We start from the raw sequence: 18,013 nt of genomic DNA on the forward strand, positions 1-18,013 counted from the left end.
CACACTTTCTCCCAATAGCATATGCAATCTGATCCTCGTCTGGTGGGTACACACAGGCCCTCAAAGATCCTGGCTCTCCAGCATGGGAACCTTTCGGCTATACCCACGTCTGTCTATGCTGGGGCTCTGCCTTGGTCCCATCACCCCTGAGGGGTCCTTAGACCAGGAACACCAAACACGTCATGTGCCAACTCTGAACAAATACGGGGGGGCTGCTTGGAGCCCAGGGTTGAGGGTAAGATGGCAGGCTGTGTCTGGGTTCCATTACAAAGAATGCTGTGCTCGACTGGCAATGTCTGCGATGGCCACACTCACGTCTGGAATGGGGATATTGGGAGAAGAGGCTACACGCTGGCCACAGGTTCAGAAAGGGACAAGGTGTATGTTCCATCCTTGCCTTCGGTGGTTGTTCTGTTTCCCAGGCCATGTTGTCTCACTGGCCAGGTGGCTAAAGAGGCAGTCTGAAGGCCATAAAGCTGCAAGTGGCTTCCCCAGGCCCTGGATGGGAGAGCACGAGCCCCAAGCTAGAGGGAGCTTGGAAGGGCAGCCCATGCAGGGCCCTACAGGGGTCTACATGCTGTAGGCCACGCTGGCATTAGCTCCTTGTCCTCTGGAGTCGGTTTCATCCAGGCAAAGCCAGCTGGCTGGCTGTCAAAGAGTCACATGCAACTTGAGGGTAAAAACACTTTTCCATGGCACTTACACAGAAATAACCTTAATCTCTGGATACACTTTCCAAACTTAAAAGGTTTCTCTTCTATGTGCTACTGAGAAATCAAAATAGAGTAAAGGGATGGTCTTACTTTAATCAAGTTCCAGAATAAGGACATACAGCTCTGAAAAGCACTGTCTCAGCAGAAGATGCAACGGTGTGTGTAAAAGAATATTTCTAGAAAATACCAAAGGCACCAAACATAACCTCAGCTTTGCCTTCTGCTTCTCCTTGATACTACTCCATACCCTGGGCAGGGAGGCTACTTTGTCCAGCTGACTTTGGGAATGTCATAGTGCTCGGTGAGTGTGTCCAGGTGTCTGTTGAAGTCCTGGGAAAGCCGAGGAGAAAGCCCATGTCAGCACAGACCCAAGCAGGGCACCAGATACACAGCTCTGCCCACTCCCACTTCTCCACATCCTGTCTCTCCTCAGTGAGCCCCTCCTCTCAAAGCCACCCTGCTCGTCCTTATGGATGCCTGAACCCTGGCCTTGCCCTTAAATGACCCTGGGGACTGGGTAAACGCCCCTCCCCGATGACACTCCAATGGCTCCTTTGCCAGCCTCCCAGCCTCGGGGCCCAGCCTGGTCCCTACATGGCTGTCTCCCCCACTGGCACGTGACTTACCTCTACTCTCTGCTTGTGGGTTTTGGATGCCTTCTTCAGGATCCTTTCCATTTGCTGAAGAGAGGAGAGAAATGGAGGTGAGTCACACCTGTGATGCAGCACAGGGCAGCATGGGATGGAAGATAGGAGCCCCGGCCAGCCTGGCTCTCACGCTTAGAATGGCTGGAGGTCTCCGGGTGTACACCTCGCCCCTCCCTCAACTCCACACAGGCGGGTCCAGCAGGGATGCCTGACCATAACACACGCCAGTGGGAACCCACATCAGCTGCCCTTTGGTCTGAGTGGCGGGAAACAGACCAGCACTAACCTAAGAAGACTCCGCTAGGAGCTGTACATGTACTTCCTGTATCCTCAGGCAACTAACTGAATTCCCAGTTTGCAGAAAAAGAAAGTCTGAGGAAGGATGATCAATGAGGAAGGTAAAGAGCCTGACACAGAGTAGGTGCCTGAGTGACAGTACGCAGTGCCAAGGGGGCTATGAGATCCAGCTCGCCTTGACAAGTATGACCCTGGTACATGCATCCTGTACCACCACGACCCACCCTACTTCTCATGCTTAACACCCGTGGTACCTGGTGTGAGTTAAGAGCACGGGATGCAGAGCCAGACAGACCTGGGGCCGCACCTGGCTCTACACTTACTAGCTGGGTGACTGTGGCTGACTCACGTTGGTGCCCCCTCACGAACTGAGCTGCCTGGTATTGGTGCCCTGGTGAAGTCCTCTGTCGCACTGACTCTGGGTTGGTCCTGTGACACAGTTTACTTAACGGAATGCAGTGCCGGTGCTGGGCTGAAGCTGTAAGAAGACCTAGCAGGTTTTGCCTTGTGTTTCTGGAAGCGAGCCACCATGCGGGAAGTCTGATGACCTTGCTGGAAAGAAAGGACCTGGAGAATGAGATGACATGTGGGGAGGGAGGCTGTGAAAGGAGCACTGAAGCACCAGACACGTGATGGTGAAGCCACCTTGGATGTTCCAGCCCACTTGGGCCTCCAGCCCCAGCTGCCATCTGATTGTACCAGTTTCCAAGGGAGGCCAGCAGAAGAACCACCGAGCTAAGCCCAGTCAAACCCACAAAAGCATGAGATATACTATAGACTGTAGGACCGCTCCTCTCTTCCCCTCCTCTTCTCCTTTGCTGCCTCCTCATCTCCCTCTACATCCAGTCAGCTCCCACCGGGCTGACACTCCCTCTGCCTCTGAAGTAGCTGTCTCGTCCATCCCTGCCTCTTCCTGCTGCCATGAGCCCACGTGAGGCCCGTGTCTCCTCAAGAGAGGCCACCCTGACTTGATCAGCTGTCACCAATGTGAGGCACTTGGTGGGGCTCTGCTCTCCCTCTTCTCACTCCATGCACCAAGTTCACAGGGTATCATGGGTGCTGTTGCAAACCCCACTTCACAGACAAGAGAAAAGGAGGACTAGAGTGCACAGTGGGTGATGGGGCTACAGGTGCCAAACCCTGACCCTTTCCACCAGGTTGGCGCCTTCCTTCCAGAATCTGTCCAGCCTATAAAACCCACCGTGCTCAATCCACCACTCTTCTGTGAGGGAATCCACATTTCCCAACGGTACCTTGCTTTGTCCACACCTGCTCCATTCTCTCACTCATCCACCTCGTATACGTCCCTCTCTCCCTCCCTCCCTCCCTCCCTCTGCTGGGTCAAACAAAACCCTCAGGAGTACTTCTGGTTTCCACTGCCAACAACAAAAATTTCACCTTGACGTTCTACCTCCAGCTAGAGGCCCATTTCTCCATTCCTTTTGACAGCAAATCTCCCAAGACTTATTTCTAATCCTCGTCTCCACCTCTGCCTTTCCCACCCCCACTTGGATCCACTCTAATCAGCCTTTCCTCCTCCTCCTTCCAAATGCCAGCTAAGGGCTCCGAGCACTCACCTGACTAGACCTCCTACCAGCATATGACACAGTTGATCGCTTCTTCATTTTTTAAAAATTTTTGGCTGCGTTGGGCCTTTGTTGCTGTGTGCAGGCTTTCTCTAGTTGTGGCAAGTGAGAGCTACTCTTCGTTGCAAAGCATGGACTCTAGGGGTGTGGGCTTCAGTAGTTGCAGCACGTGAGCTCAGTAGTTGTCGCATGCAGGTCCTAGAGTGCACGGGCTTCAGTAGTTGTGGCATGCGGGCTCAGCAGTTGTGGTGCACTGGCTTAGTTGCTGCGCACCATGTGGGATCTTCCTGGACCAGGGATTGAACCCGTGTCCCCTTGCATTGGCAGGCGGATTCTTAACCACTGCGCCACCAGTGGACCAGGGAAGTCCATTTCTTCCTTCTTGAAACACTTTCTCCACTCGGCTCCTAAGAGCACGCTCTCTCCTAGTATCCCTCTGTCCTGTGCTCCTTTGCAATTTCTTTTCTGCCACCTTCTGATCACCAGAGGTCAGATCCTAGACCTCCTCTATAACTATCACTCCTCAAAGGATCTCATGCAGTCCCAAATCAATTCCCAAATGTTTATCTGGGCCCAGAGCTTTCCTCTAAACAGCAGATTCAGGTACCAAACAGTCCATGAGAATTCACCACTTGGGTTTCTAACAGACACCTCAAATTTAACTTCTAAGATGAAGATCTTGATCCTCCACTTTAGAAACCTGCTTTACTGGGGACTTCCCTGGTGGCACAGTGGTTAAGAATTCGCCTGCCAATGCAGGGGACATGGGTTCGATCCCTGGTCCAGGAAGATCCCACATGCTGCAGAGCAACTAAGCCCGTGTGCCACAACTACTAAGCCCGCACCACAACTACTGAAGCCCACACGCCTAGAGCCTGTGCTCCACACTAAGAGAAGCCTCCGCAATGAGAAGCCCATGCACTGCAATGAAGAGTAGCCCCTGCTCATCGCAACGAGAGAGAAAAAGCCTGTGTGCGGCAATGAAGACCCAACACAGCCAAGAAAAAAAAAAAAAAACCACAAAAGAAACCAAAAAAAACTTTACAGAAAAAAAAAATCTGCTTTACTTACAGTCCTTCCTAGTTCGGTAAAATAGAACCTTCACTGATCCAGATTCTCCCACCAAAAATCTTGGTCATCCTTGATTCCTCTTTGCCAGCTCACACCCAACTCAACAGCTAATCTGGTTGTTCTTCCTTCAAAACCCATCACAAACCCGATACCGTCCATCACCTCCACTATTACTGCCCTACTCTGAGGGGCCATGTTGAGTCACTTTGATGGTTGCATGAGCCTCTCTCCCCACCCCACTGGCCCCAGCAGTAGAATCCCAGCCCTCTAACTATAACCTTAAAGAAGGGGCTTATGTGTAATCACTTGTTAAATCCTCACCACAAACCTATGAGGTTGGGCTTGAGTCCCACTTTACAGATGAAGAAATTAAGGTGTGCGAGGTGAGCCAACTTGCCCAGAGTTACAGCACCAACAGCAGTAGAGACAGAATGGGACGCTGGTGAGTCCTGTCAAAGCTGGTGAGTGTTTCTCTCCCACGATTCAGTTAGGCCTGGGAGCAATGAGTTAATGTTTACTGATGTTATGGGACCAAATCACCAAGACCAGCATTAGTGTTTCTCAGCCCGGGCACTATCGACATTTTGGCCCAGGTCAGTCTTTGCTGTTGGGGGACATTGTCTCAGGCACTTCAGGAGGCTGAGCAGCATTCCTGCCACTCCACCCCCCCCCCAATCTGTTATAACAAACAAAAATGTCTAAACATCATCAAATGTCTTCTTGGGGGTGGAGGTGGGGGACGAAACGACCCTCAGTTGAGAACCACCGACCTAGACTGACTATTCCCTTCCCCAAGCATAATGGGCTGAACTTATCTGTCCTACACGGACCTCTCCTCTCCTTTGCCACCTGAATTTATTAAGTATTTAACATTAAGAGAAATCATTTATCAGAGCCTGAATATACAGTGTATGTGAGGCTGCCAAAGTTGTCACGGAAACACTCCGTGGTGACTTACAGCAGCAAGGATGCCCATTTAATATCAACAGCTAACATCAATTGAGCACCGACTTTATGCCAGACGTAGTGCCATGTATCTGCGTTATGTTATCCAAAGTTCCCATCGCTCTTAGGAGAAAGCATGATCCTGACCCCTACATATGTGGAAACTGAGGCATCGAGAGGTGAGTCACTGAACCCAGTGTCCCGGGGCAAATAAGCGACAGCGCTGGAATCCAAAAGCGGGTATCTAGTTCTCCCCTCTGCGGTCCAATCCGGCCTGAGGTCCTTCCCATCCTCGGAGCTCCCCCATTGTGGACTCTTCCTCTCTTACTCAAGCAGCATCTTCTCCCCGGAATTAAGGTCCTCACTGACCGCTCGCCCTCCCCGGAGCGTTCCGGGGCAGACCTCGGTTACGGGTCTCCGGGTCCTGCCTCTGAATCCACCCCGCGAGACCCAGGCCAGCGATGCCGGGCATCCCCAGGCTTTCCATCCGCCTTACCCTCTTTTCCTGCATCTTCTCGAAGGCCGCCTGGGCCGGTGTCCGCTTGTCCAGGCCGCGCCGCTTCTCCTCCTCGTTCTTTTTGCTTGTTCCCATCGCTTCCAGGAGTTTCGCCTTGTCTTTATCCTTCTTTTTCTTCTTCCTGGGAGGGGAGATGGAGTAACGGTGGGTCAGGGGGCAACGCCCAGGGACCTCAAGAAAAGGCTTAAAGGAGCAGAATACGGGGTACCGCAGGCCCTCGGGACTCACCGCTTAGTCACTCCGAGCTCTGCAACACCTTTCAGCTTCAGAGGCCCCTTTTGGACCTGCTCATAGGCCTCCATGGCGCCCGGCTGACGTTCGGGTCGTAAAATGCCACACTTCCTGTTTGAGTTCCACCTGAACGCCCGCCTTCCTTCGTCTTGATTGGCCAATCTAGGCGGCGAGCATGCGTCGGTGGAATCTGGGCTTCGGCCACACCTTCGGGTTCCGGGGCGGACTTGGAGAATCAGATGCGTCTCCAGCCTCTGCGTCCTGTCGGCTGCCACACTTCCGGCTCTGGTAGCCACTTCCAATTTCCTCTGTCTTAGGCGCGTAGACGTGGGAAGCCTATTTGACAAAACACTTGTTTTCAAAAACCCCGTTTTCTTGAATGTTTTGCTCGTATTTGGATGTTCTGTTCTCCTTCATTGCCGTATTTTGAGGATTCAATAGATAACCTAATTTTGTAAACCTAATAAGTACTCGTTAGTTTTTCAGCTTTTGGTAAATGACGGTAGTATGCGAAATATGTGCTCGTGGTATTTAAAATATTTTAAAAATCGATTTCATTGAGGTACAATTTGTAAACAGTAAAATGCTCCCGTTTAAATTGTACTTTTCCACGAGTATTGTCACATTTATACACCTATGTAATCGCCTTTAGAATCAAGATATAGAACATTCCTTTGCCCCCAAATTCCTTTGTTCCACCTTACAGTTAATCTTCCCATCTCCCTTCCCAGGCGGTTCCAAATCTGCTTTCTCTCACTATAGGTCATAATTGTCTTTTTTTTCAAGTTTCATGTAGGCGGAATCATAACACGTGTTCTCTTGAGTTAGAGTACTTTAACTAGGCATAGTGTGTTTGAGATTCTTCCTGTTGTTGGGTGTATGTCATTCATTTTTATTGGTAAGTGATATTCCATTGTAGCTGAGTAGGACCCTTCCTGGAATAGTACCCCCCACTCACCCACCGTGTCCTCTGCCTGCCTCTTGTTTGTAGAAAAGCTTTAGTCTCCTAGGCCTTCCCCAAGTTCCAAAGTGTAAATTTAATCAGAGAAGTGAGACAATGAAGAAAGAAGAGAAAACAGTCAAGCAAGACAAAGTAATAATAGTTCAGCCATTAAACAAAGTTAAGGGGACTTTTCTGGTGGTCCAGTGGGTAAGACTCCATGCTCCCAATGCAGGGGGCCCGGATTTGATCCCTGGTTAGGGAACTAGATCCTGCATGCATGCCACAACTAAGAGTTCCAATGGCACAACTAAGAGTCTGCATGCCATAACTAAGAAGTCCACATGCTGCAGCTAAAAAAGATCCCACATGCCACAACAAAGATCCTGTGTGCCACAACTAAGACCTGGTGTAGCCAAAATAAATTTAAAAAAAGAAACAAAAAAAACCCAACAAAGTCAAGGACTTTTAGTTCCTCCTCAAGGTTTATAGATAATATTCTGAGCCATATCCTTTGAGCTGTTTTGCAGATACTGTAACCCCCACCAGGTGGAAGAAATTAACTGTATGATGACCTCAAGCACATAGACCCCAGAACTGTTGGAACCAGAAGATTGGTGATGTTGACTCCCAATTGCCTCATAACAAACCAATCAGAAGAATGTCCATGAGCTGATCACAATACCCCACAACCCTCCTTCCTCATACTGTCATTAAAAATCTTTCTCTGAAAGACTTTGGGGAGTTCAGACCTTTTAAGCACCAGCTACCTGGATTCCTTGCTTGATGCCCTGCAATAAATGCTCTACTTTCCTTCACCACAACCCAGTGTTAGTAGATTGGCTTTACTGCATACAGGCAAGTGGACCCAAGTTTGGTTTGGTAACACCATTTTGTATAAATGTATTCAATTTGCTTTTCCAGTCACCTGTGGATAGATATCTGGGTTGTTTCCAGTTTGTGGCTATGATTAATAGAGCTTCTGTGAACATCAGTATATATCTGTGTATAGACATATATCTCATTTCTCTTGGACTCACTCCAGATGCATTTGCTACTTGAGGTAGAATTGTAGCAAGGTTTGGTTTTCCTCAGAATAAAGTGTTGATTCTTAGCCACTCTGGCGTTGAGGCTGTGATAAGAGAAAATAGTTACAGAAGGTGTACCAAAAAAACCCTGATCTAATAGTGTCATAACACTTGGGACTCCAATGAGTTGGGCTTTTTATTACTTATTAACACAAGTAATTTGTTTGTTGAATAAGCAGAACTATTGTCATAACCAAAACACAGTTCTATCTTTGTTTCTTTCCATCCTTTTAAACATTATGTTTTCCAATGTGGGTCATCTTCCTCTGCCCTGGATGAAAATGCTGTCAGCTCCAAGACTCTCCTCTCATTTTTCCATGTGACATAGAGGAAACTCTCTTCACATAGTAAATAAGCCTCAATTCAATAAGTGGAATGTCCAGAACTTGATTTAGAGACAATAATCTCTTCTCTCCCTCAGCTGGAACCTACACACTGCTAAAAAACAAACAGACAACAGACCTCATATACACTTATGCTAAGTGCCACATCACCAAATTGAGACTTAATTACAGTTTTGGCTCTTCCAGAGATGGAATCTTAAACCAGCCAATCACGAATTGCCCAGTCAGCACAAATTAGGTCATCTTCCTGATAGACTCCTACCATCCCCTAAAGAAAAGTAACCTTGGGGGACTTCCCTGGTGGCCCAGTGGGTAAGACTCCCCAATCCCAATGCAGGGGCCCAGGTTTGATCCCTGGTCAGGGAACAATATCCCACAAGCCACATCTAAAGATCCTACATGCAGCAACGAAGATCCCATGTGCTGCAACTAAGACTCGGCACAGCCAAATAAATAAATAAATATTAAAATAAAGAAAGAAAAGTAACCTTGCAATAACCAACCAAACTTTAAATTGTACAACTCATCAACATTAAATACATTCACAATGTTGTGCATCTATTTATTTTTATCAGATTACAAAAGATATAGAAACATTAACTGTGGAATATGTAATTGAAAAAAATACAGAGAAACCCAAAGAACAGTAGAAATCACTCCCATCCAGAAAAAAAATCTGTTAGTGTTTTGATTTCTTTGTTTCAGTCTATTATTATCTATAATTTAAAAAAAATTAAAATTGAATTTTACTCTATACCTGCTTTGTCACTGACCCTTTCCCCATCAGAATATTGTGACTGCTTTCATGTATTTATTGAGTTAAAAATTTTTGTCATTGGGTTTTTAATACTGAGGGAAACAGGGAAGAAACCCAAAATCTCCTATAATTCTTTTCTGACATTAAATATATACATACATGCAGATGTTCCATGCAAGAAAACAACACAGTAAAAAAAAAAAAAAAGGAAAACAAAAAAAGTAGAAACTTCCCTTCCCACATCTATCCAAAGTGATTAAGTTCATTTTGATTCTTTGCAGCACAAAATGTGTATATGCCAACACACACACACACACACACACACAATCTGTGTGATGTTCTTTTATTTCTGGCCTCAGCTTTTTATTTATCGAAATGTCTTGAAGCTCTTTACAAGACAGCAGGTACGTCTCTACCCCACCTTCTTCAAAGCTGGATGTCCTGTAGCTGAGTGAAGCCTCCCCACCCAATGACCATCTAGGTGCCCGCACATCTTATCTGACATTTGCAAGTGACCTGAATCTGTAGCAGTGGAATTGCTGAGTCCAAGAGTATGTGCATTTGTGCATTCAAATTTGGACTACCGTCGCCCAAATTGTGCTAGGGACTTTTTTGTTTGTTTGTTTGAGAGCATTAGGTGGGTGGAGGAGGGAGAAGCAGCAAGAAGAAGCAAGCACCTGCAGACCTAGAGGCGGCCGCGACAAAGGAGGGCACGGAGCCGGCCTTTTCCTGTTCTACCTGCAGGGGGCAGCAAACAACAACCGAATTCTCTAGCCATAGGCTCAACCTTTGGCGATGCGGAATTGATGATATCGCCAAGAAAGGAGTGGATATACATATATATGTAACAGATTCACTTTGCTGTACACCTGAAACTAACCCAACATTGTAAATCCACTATACCCCAATAAAAATTCAAATAAAAAAGAAAGAACGGCCTTCCCCGTGCCAGCAGATGGAGGCGACCAGGCGGTGCCAGCTTACTCGTGGGGCTGTCCACGACAGAATCAACTCCACAGGGAGGGACAGGACAGACTCAGATGTGGAAATCTGTCCTCCTCCAGCCAACCCAGCAGCTTTAGAACTCCTTTTCGGGCACTTCCAAGGCTGTGCGCCCTGGAGCAAGTGGTCTGACCTCTCTGAGCTGCTCTTTCCTCCTTTATAAAATGGCGATGGTGATGGAGATGACGACAGCAGCTGATACTTTATATGGATTCATATGGGTCACCTCATTTACTCTCACAGCCACCCTATTATGTAAACCATCCAGATTTTATAGGTAGGGAAACTGAGGCACAAACATAATCCAATGTACACTGAGTGTTCAATCAAATAAGATGCATCACTATTTATAAACCTTGAGAAAGTGTTTTTCAACATTTTCCCCCCTATTATTACCCCCTAAAGAGACTACTTTACTTTAACTTAATGAAAGAAGTTAAATACTGATGCATAAGGTTTTGCCAGGGAGGGTTAAGCTTTGGAGGACCACAAACCATGGACATATCTAAGTTTTTTTTTGTCACCTCCTCCCCTCAAACCAATTTTCACCCTCTGGGGGGCAGTATTACCCCCATTGATAACTTGTGCTCTAAGGGGGAAAATGTGCCAAATGAACTACGACACAATGCTTTTGATAACTTAGAATTTTAATTTTATATCCTTTTCAAGAGCCTTGAGATTTTCATCATGTACTACTGCCTTGTATACGTGCAAAGAAAAGCAGTAAATCAGTTAAGGCTTCCTAAACGTCTTCATATTCAGAGTATACTCTTCAAAATCACTTTCCAACTCTAGGTTGTCAATGTCTGTGCTTCATCACATGACATCTCCCTCTGCACCATCACGGACCCCTGTAAGGAGCATGTGTTTAAGACAATTTCCATTGTTTCCAAAGAATAGGGTGTGGAAAGGGAAAAAAACTTGGGGTATGCTGGGAAAACATGGGAAATATCACCTTTCAAGCAATCGAAGCCAACCATTGCTGGTGAAGTGGTATAGCTCTCAAGTAATCCCTGGTTCGGTGTGGTGATGAAACTGAGCAGGACCCTGCAGGGCCCTCCCAGGGACAGACCCCCACGTCCTCCACATCTTGTTTGTAGAAAAGCTTTAGCCTCCTAATCCTTCCTCAAGTTCCAAAGAGCAAACAGAGAAGTGATAACATGAAGAAACAAAGGAAAACAGTCAAGCAAGACAAAATAATAATAGTTTAGCCATTAAACAAAGTGAAGACCCTTTGGTTCCTCCTCAAAGGCCATAGATAATATTCTGAGCCATATCCTTGAGTCGTTTTGCAGATGCTAAAACCCCTAACAGGTGGGAGAAGTTAACTGCATGCTGACCACTAGCACGTAGACCCCAGACTTGTTGGAACCAGAAGGCTGATGATGGAAATTCCCCAAATACCACCCTGCTACCTCACCACCAACCAACCAAAAGGACACACGTGAGCTGATCATGCACTCTGTGACCCTCTCCCTCACCTTGCCTTTAAAAACCCTTATTTGAAAGCCATTGGGGGGGTTCAGGTCTTTTGAGTGTGAGCTGCCTGTTCTTCTTGTTTGGCCCTACATCAGGCACCTTGCAATAAACACTGAACTTTCCTTTACCAAGACCTGGTGTCAGTAGATTGGCTTTATTTCATGCAGGCAAGCAGACCCAAGTTTGCTTCAGTTACAAAGAGGAGAGTCTGAGGTCTTCCCCCAACCAACCCATAAATCCAGTCCAATCATGAGGAAACATCAGGCAAATCAAAATGAGGGACGTTCTAGAAAGTACATGACTAGCACTCCTCAAGACTATCAAGGTCATGGAAAAACAAACAAAAACAACCCCAAAACAAACAAACAAATAAACAAACCCAACCCCCCACACAAATCCGAAACCAACAGACTGATGATCAGGAGCCTAAGGAGACATGATGATTAAACACAATGTGGGATCCTGGAACAGAAAAAATGGACATTACTGCTTGTGTACACCCATGTTCACAGCAGCATTATTCACGATAGCCAAAAGGTGGAAGCACCCAAAGTGTCCATCAGTGGATGAATGGATAAACAAAATAGGGTAGATCCATGCAATGGAATATGATTCAGCCTTTTAAAAAGAAGGAAATTCTGACACATCGTATGACATGGAGGACCTTGAAGACATTATGCTAACTGAAAGATGCCAGTCACAAAAGGACAAATACTGTGTGCTTCCTGGAATAGGCAAATTCATAGAAACACAGTAGGATTGTGGGTCCCAGGGGCTGGGGGAGGGAGAATGAGGAGTTCGTGTTTAATGGGGACAGGGTTTCAATTCTACAAGATGAAAGAGCTATAGGGATGGATGGTGGTGATGGATGCCTAACAGTGTGAATGTATTTAATGTCACTGGACTGTATACTTAAAATTGGTTACGTTTGGGGGGGAGGGGAAGCTGGAACAAAATGAGAGAGTAGCATTGACACATATACACTACCAAATGTAAAATAGATAGCTAGTGAGAAGCTGCTGCATAACACAGGGAGATCAACTCCATGATGGGTGATGACCTAGAGGGGTAGGATAGGGAGGGTGGGAGGGAGGGAATATGGGGATATATGTATAAATACAGCAGATTCACTTTGTTGTACAGCAGAAACTGGTACAACAGTGTAAAGCAATTATATTCCAATAAAGATCTGAAAAAATTTTTTTAAATGGTTAAGATGGTAAACATTACATTATGTGTATTTCATCACAATAAAATATTTTGAAAACAAAGAAATAGTACAGAAAGATCCCATCTACCCTTTGCTAAGTTTTCTCCAATGGTCATATCTTGCAAAGTTATAGTACAATGTTACAACCTGACATTGACATTGCTGCAGGCAGGATACAGAACAATTCCATCATCACCAAGTTTCTCCTGGTTGCACTTTTATAGCCAAACCCACCTCCCCTGCATCTCTGCACCCTGGCAGCCAGCAATCTGTTGTTCATTTCTATAATTTCATCATTTTAAGAATGTCATATAAATGGAATTCATACAGTAAAAATCTCTCAGGATTGGCCCTTTTTTCCCCCACTCAGCATAATTCCCAGAGATTCATTTGAATTGTCATGTGTATCCCATTTTCATTGTTGAATATTCTGTGAGTCTGGATGCATCAGTTTGTTTCACTATTCACCTATTGAAGGACAAATGAGATGTTTCCTGTTTTGGGTTATTATGAGTAAAACATCCATTACAGTTTTTTGTGTGAGAGTAAGTTTTCATTTCTCTGGGATTGCCCATGAGTGCGAGTGCTGGGTCATATGGTAGTTGCATGTTTATTTTATTTTATTTTATTTTATTTTATTTTATTTTATTTTATTTTATCTTATCTTATTGTGGCAATAACAATTAACATGAGATCTACCTTCTTAACAAAGTGTATAACACATTATTTTTGGCTATAGATACAATGCTGTCCAGCAGATCTCTGGAGTTTATTCATCTTGCATGATTGAAGCATTATGCCTATTGACTAGTAAGTCTCGTTTCCTCCTTCCCCAAATCCCTGTCAACCATTTCTACTCTCTGCTTCCAAGAATTTAATTATTTTAGATATCTCATATAAGTGGAATCACATGCAGTGTTTGTCTTTCTGTGACTGGTTTATTTCATTTAGCAAACATCCTCGAAGTTCATCCATATTGTCACATGTTGCAGAATTCCCTTCTTTTTATGGGTTGAATAATATTCCGCTGTTTATATAAATAGCACATCTTTATCCATTCATTCATCGATGGACTTTTAGGCTGTTTCCACGTTGCGGGTATTGTGAATAGTGCTAAAATGGACTTAAGAATGCTAACATCTCTTCAAGGTCCTGATTTCCATTCTTTTAGATATATACCCAGAAGTGGGGTTGCTGGATCACATGGTAGTTCTATTTTTAATTTTTGGGGAACCTCCATACTGTTTTCCACAGAGCCTGCACCATTTTTGCATTCCCACTAACAGTGTGCAAGGGTTCCAATTTCTCCACATCCTCTGGGATTGCCCATGAGTGCGAGTGCTGGGTCATATGGTAGTTGCATGTTATTCTATTTTATTTATTTTATTTTATTTTATTGTGGCAATAACAGTTAACATGAGATCTACCTTCACTTACTGTCTTTGGGTTTGTTTGTTTGCTTGCTTGCTTGCTTGCTTGTTTTTGATAGTAGCTATCCTGACAGGTGTGAAGTGATATCTCATTGTGGTTTTGATTTGCATTTCCCTCATGATTAATGACATGCAATATTCTTATTATTATGATTCTGAGTTCTGTATCCTATATGGTAAGGGGATTTTTAAAAGACCTCTTTGTTCCCCATTGCTCATGATTGAAGTCCAGGATGTAATATAAGGTATTGTTGGACGTTGTTTATTATAATAAAGCTGAAATTGATCTATGCCAAGGTAAATTTATTTATATCATGAAAAATGATTTCTTGGAGATGCAAAAAAGAAAAAAAATTCCATCATTGGAGCTGGTGTACCAGAGAAGCAGTCTCTAATAGCAGACATGAACAGCAGCTTAATTAATAATGATTAATTAACTTAATCATAGTTAGTGCTTGCTGAGCCCCTGTAGAGGACTGGCCAGCTCGTTCTCTCTATCAACTATGTGATGCTCGCTCCAGCCTCAGGGCCTTTGCACTTGTGTTCCCACTGCCAAGGACTCTTCCATCAGCTTATTCCATCACTTCCTTCCAGTCACTACTCATATGTCACCCCATCAGAGGTGCCTTCCCTTCTTAATCTATATAGTGCTCACCCTCACTTCTCTCTCTCTCTGCCCTGTTTTATTTTTTTTCCTAGAACTTAGCATTCCTGATAATTATGTGTTTATTTGGTTGTTTGCCCACTGGAATGTGAGCTCCATGAGAGCAGGAACTCAGTTTTGTTCACGGATGTATTACCGGGACCTAGGACAGTGCCTGGCACATAGTAGATGTTCAATCATTAATTGTTGATGGGAGGAGGGTACATAACCAAATCACAAATTGTCTGATGGGGTCAGGCATAGGAATCTGGACTTCAACCATGAGGCAATGGAGAGCAATGAGGTCTTTAAAAATTAGTTTTGTTACTGTTTTTATTTATTTATTTATTTATTTATGGCTGCGTTGGGTCTTTGTTGCTGCAGGCAGGCTTTCTCTAGTTGTGGTGAGTGGGGGCTACTTTTCATTGCAGTGTGTGGACTTAGTGTGGTGGCTTCTCTTGTTGCTGAGCACAGGCTCTAGGTGCTCAGGCTTCAGTAGCTTGTGGCGTGCTGGCTCGATAGTTGTGGCACACAGGCTTAGTTGCTCCACGGCATGTGGGATCTTCCCAGACCAGCAATCGAACCTGTGTCTCCTGCATTGGCAGGAGGATTCTTAACCACTGAGCCACCAGGGAAGTCCTATTGTCTTCATTGAAAAAAAAATGTATTTATAAGCAATAAAATTCACCCTTTCATTGTCCAGTACTATGAATTTTGAGAAATGAATACAGCCATGTCACCAACACTACAATCAAGATATAGAACAGTTCCATCACCCCCCAAATTCCCTTGTTCCCCCTCCCACCCCCCAGCCCTTGGCAACCATTAATATATTTTCTGTTCCTATAGTCTTGTCTTTTTGAGAATGTCACATACGTGGAATCATCCAGTAGGTGGCTTCTTGACTCACTTGAAAGAAGTGAGGCTTCCTTCACTTAGCATAATGCATTTGAGATTGTTTCACGTTGTGTATATCAACAGTTCATTCCTTTTTATGGCTGAGTAGTACTGTATTGTATGGAAAAACCACAGTTTGTTTATCCATTCCCCAGGTGAAGGGCATTTGTGTTGTTTCTTGTTTTTGAAGATTATGAATAAGACTGCTATAAAAATTTATGTACAAATATTTTTAAAGCTGAAATATAATTCACACACCACAAAAATCACCCTTTAAAGTGTGCACAATTCATTCACATTGAGTACATTCACAATGTTGTGTAACCTTCACCACTATTCAATTCCAGAACATTTTCATCACCTCAAAAAGAAACTCTGTACCCATTAGCAGTCACTCCCCATTCCCCCTCCCTCAGCCCCTGGCAACCATGTTTCTATTTTCTGTCTCTATGGATTTGCCTGTTCTGGACATTTCATATAAATGGGATCATACAACATTGTGGCCTTTTGTGTCTGGCTTCTTTCACTCAGCATAATGGTTTTGAGGTTCATCCACGTTATAGCATGACTCAGTGCATCATTCCTTGTTATGACTGGATAATATTCCATTGTGTGGATAGACCACAGTTTCTTTATCCATTCATCCATTGATGGCCATTTGGGTTGTTTCTATTTTTCACTCATGTACAAGTTTTCATGTGGACGTATATTTTCAATCCTTTCCACTTAGAAGTAAAAATTTCTGGGTCATATGGTAACTCTTAAGTTTAATTTTTGAAAGAACTGCCAGACTGTCTCCCAAAGCGGCTGCATCATTTTACATTCCCATCAGCCAGTGTATGAAGTTTCCAATAACTCCACATCTGGGCTACACCTATTAATCTGTCTTTTTTATCATAGCCATCCTCGTGGGTGTGACGTGGTATTTCATTGTGGTTTTGATTTCCATTTACCTAATGACTAGTGATGTTGAGCATCTTTTCATGTGCTTATTGGCCATTTGTATATCTTCTTTGGAGAGATGTCTATTAAAATCCTTTACCCATTTTGTTTTGTTTTAATGGGCTTTATTTTTAGAGCAGTTTTAGGTTCACGGCAAAATCGAGAGGAAGGTACAGAGATTTCCCTTACATCTCCTGCCCCACCAATGCACAGCCTCCCCAGTTATCAACATCTCCCACCAGAGAAGTGCATTTGTCACAACTGATGAACCTGCATTGACCCATCATCTGCCAGAGTCCATAGTTTACATTAGAATTTACTCTTTGTGTTGTACATTCTATGGGTTTGGACAAATGTATAACAATGCATAGCCATCATTATAATATCATACAGAGTAGTTTCACTGTCCTAAAAATCCTCTGTGTTTCACCTATTCATCCCTCCCTCCCCCAAACCTTTGCCCATTTTGTCTTGGGTTATTTGTCTTTTTGTTGTAGACTTGTAACAGTTCTTTATATAGCTTGGAGACTAGTCCCTTACCAATTATATGATAGCAGATATTGTCTCTATTTTGTGGGCACATATAGGTTTTTGTGTGCACATAGGCCTTCATTTCTGCTGGACAAATACCCAGGAATGGGATTGCTGTGTTATGTGTAAGCATATGTTTACCTTTATAAAAAAACTGCCAACCCATCTTCCAGAGTGGCTGTACCATTTTCCATCACCACTAGCAATGTATAAGAGTTTCAGTTGCTCCATATCCTTGTCAACACTTGATATTGTCAGGTTTTTTCCCAAAAAAAATCATCCTCAGGGGGTCTTTAAGGCTTGATCATAGCCATATTTTACAAGACGGCTTCACACGGTTGTCAAAGGTTGGAAGCTGAGGCAGGGGCCAGAGGAGCCTGGTGGGAGGAACTGTGATGGTCCAGGCCAGGGAGAGTGGGATGAGGGAAGGGGAAGACTCGAGAGTGATTCAGGGGGCCTGGGGTGTGGGGCTGGAACTAGCTGAGCAGAAGAGGAACGTGGAAGGAGGCCAGATCCAGAGTGAGAAGCGCAGGGAGTGCCAGGCTGGGAACTTCCAACTCCCAGATTTTCTGCCCAAGAGGATTCTAGATCTTAATTAGGTTGGCAGCTGCTACGTTGTATTTACCTCTTGAGGATGCATGGTGCACATTAACATATTAAAGGCTCTGACAAGTCCTGCAGTAAAGAACTCTGGTGTTATTTAACCCAAACTTAGACATTAGATTGCTTTTCTCAAACCATAA

The 18,013-nt window shown here is 44.6% G+C and overlaps 1 protein-coding gene across 1 annotated transcript; it reads right to left on the reverse strand.

Annotated features, from left to right (window-relative positions):
* Positions 1-786: 786 nt before the first annotated feature.
* Positions 787-6,140, reverse strand: FAM32A (family with sequence similarity 32 member A). Its single transcript, XM_057708677.1, has 4 exons — positions 6,005-6,140; positions 5,756-5,897; positions 1,340-1,393; positions 787-1,043 (listed from the first exon to the last, which is right to left on the reverse strand). The coding sequence occupies exons 1-4, from the start codon at positions 6,076-6,078 to the stop codon at positions 975-977; spliced, it is 339 nt and encodes a 112-aa protein (XP_057564660.1). The 5' UTR covers positions 6,079-6,140; the 3' UTR covers positions 787-974.
* Positions 6,141-18,013: the final 11,873 nt, after the last annotated feature.

This window comes from Hippopotamus amphibius, chromosome 15 (genome assembly GCF_030028045.1).
Source record: "Hippopotamus amphibius kiboko isolate mHipAmp2 chromosome 15, mHipAmp2.hap2, whole genome shotgun sequence".
Lineage (NCBI taxonomy): Eukaryota > Metazoa > Chordata > Mammalia > Artiodactyla > Hippopotamidae > Hippopotamus > Hippopotamus amphibius.

Excerpts from the sequence above, each read along its gene's own strand:
- FAM32A (XM_057708677.1), bottom strand. The coding sequence starts at position 6,078 with ATGGAGGCCTATGAGCAGGTCCAAAAGGGGCCTCTGAAGCTGAAAGGT. Across the intron at positions 5,898-6,004 it reads GAGCTCGGAGTGACTAAGCG|GAAGAAGAAAAAGAAGGATA; the intron begins GTGAGTCCCGAG and ends CTCCCCTCCCAG. Across the intron at positions 1,394-5,755 it reads AGAAGATGCAGGAAAAGAGG|CAAATGGAAAGGATCCTGAA; the intron begins GTAAGGCGGATG and ends TCCTCTCTTCAG.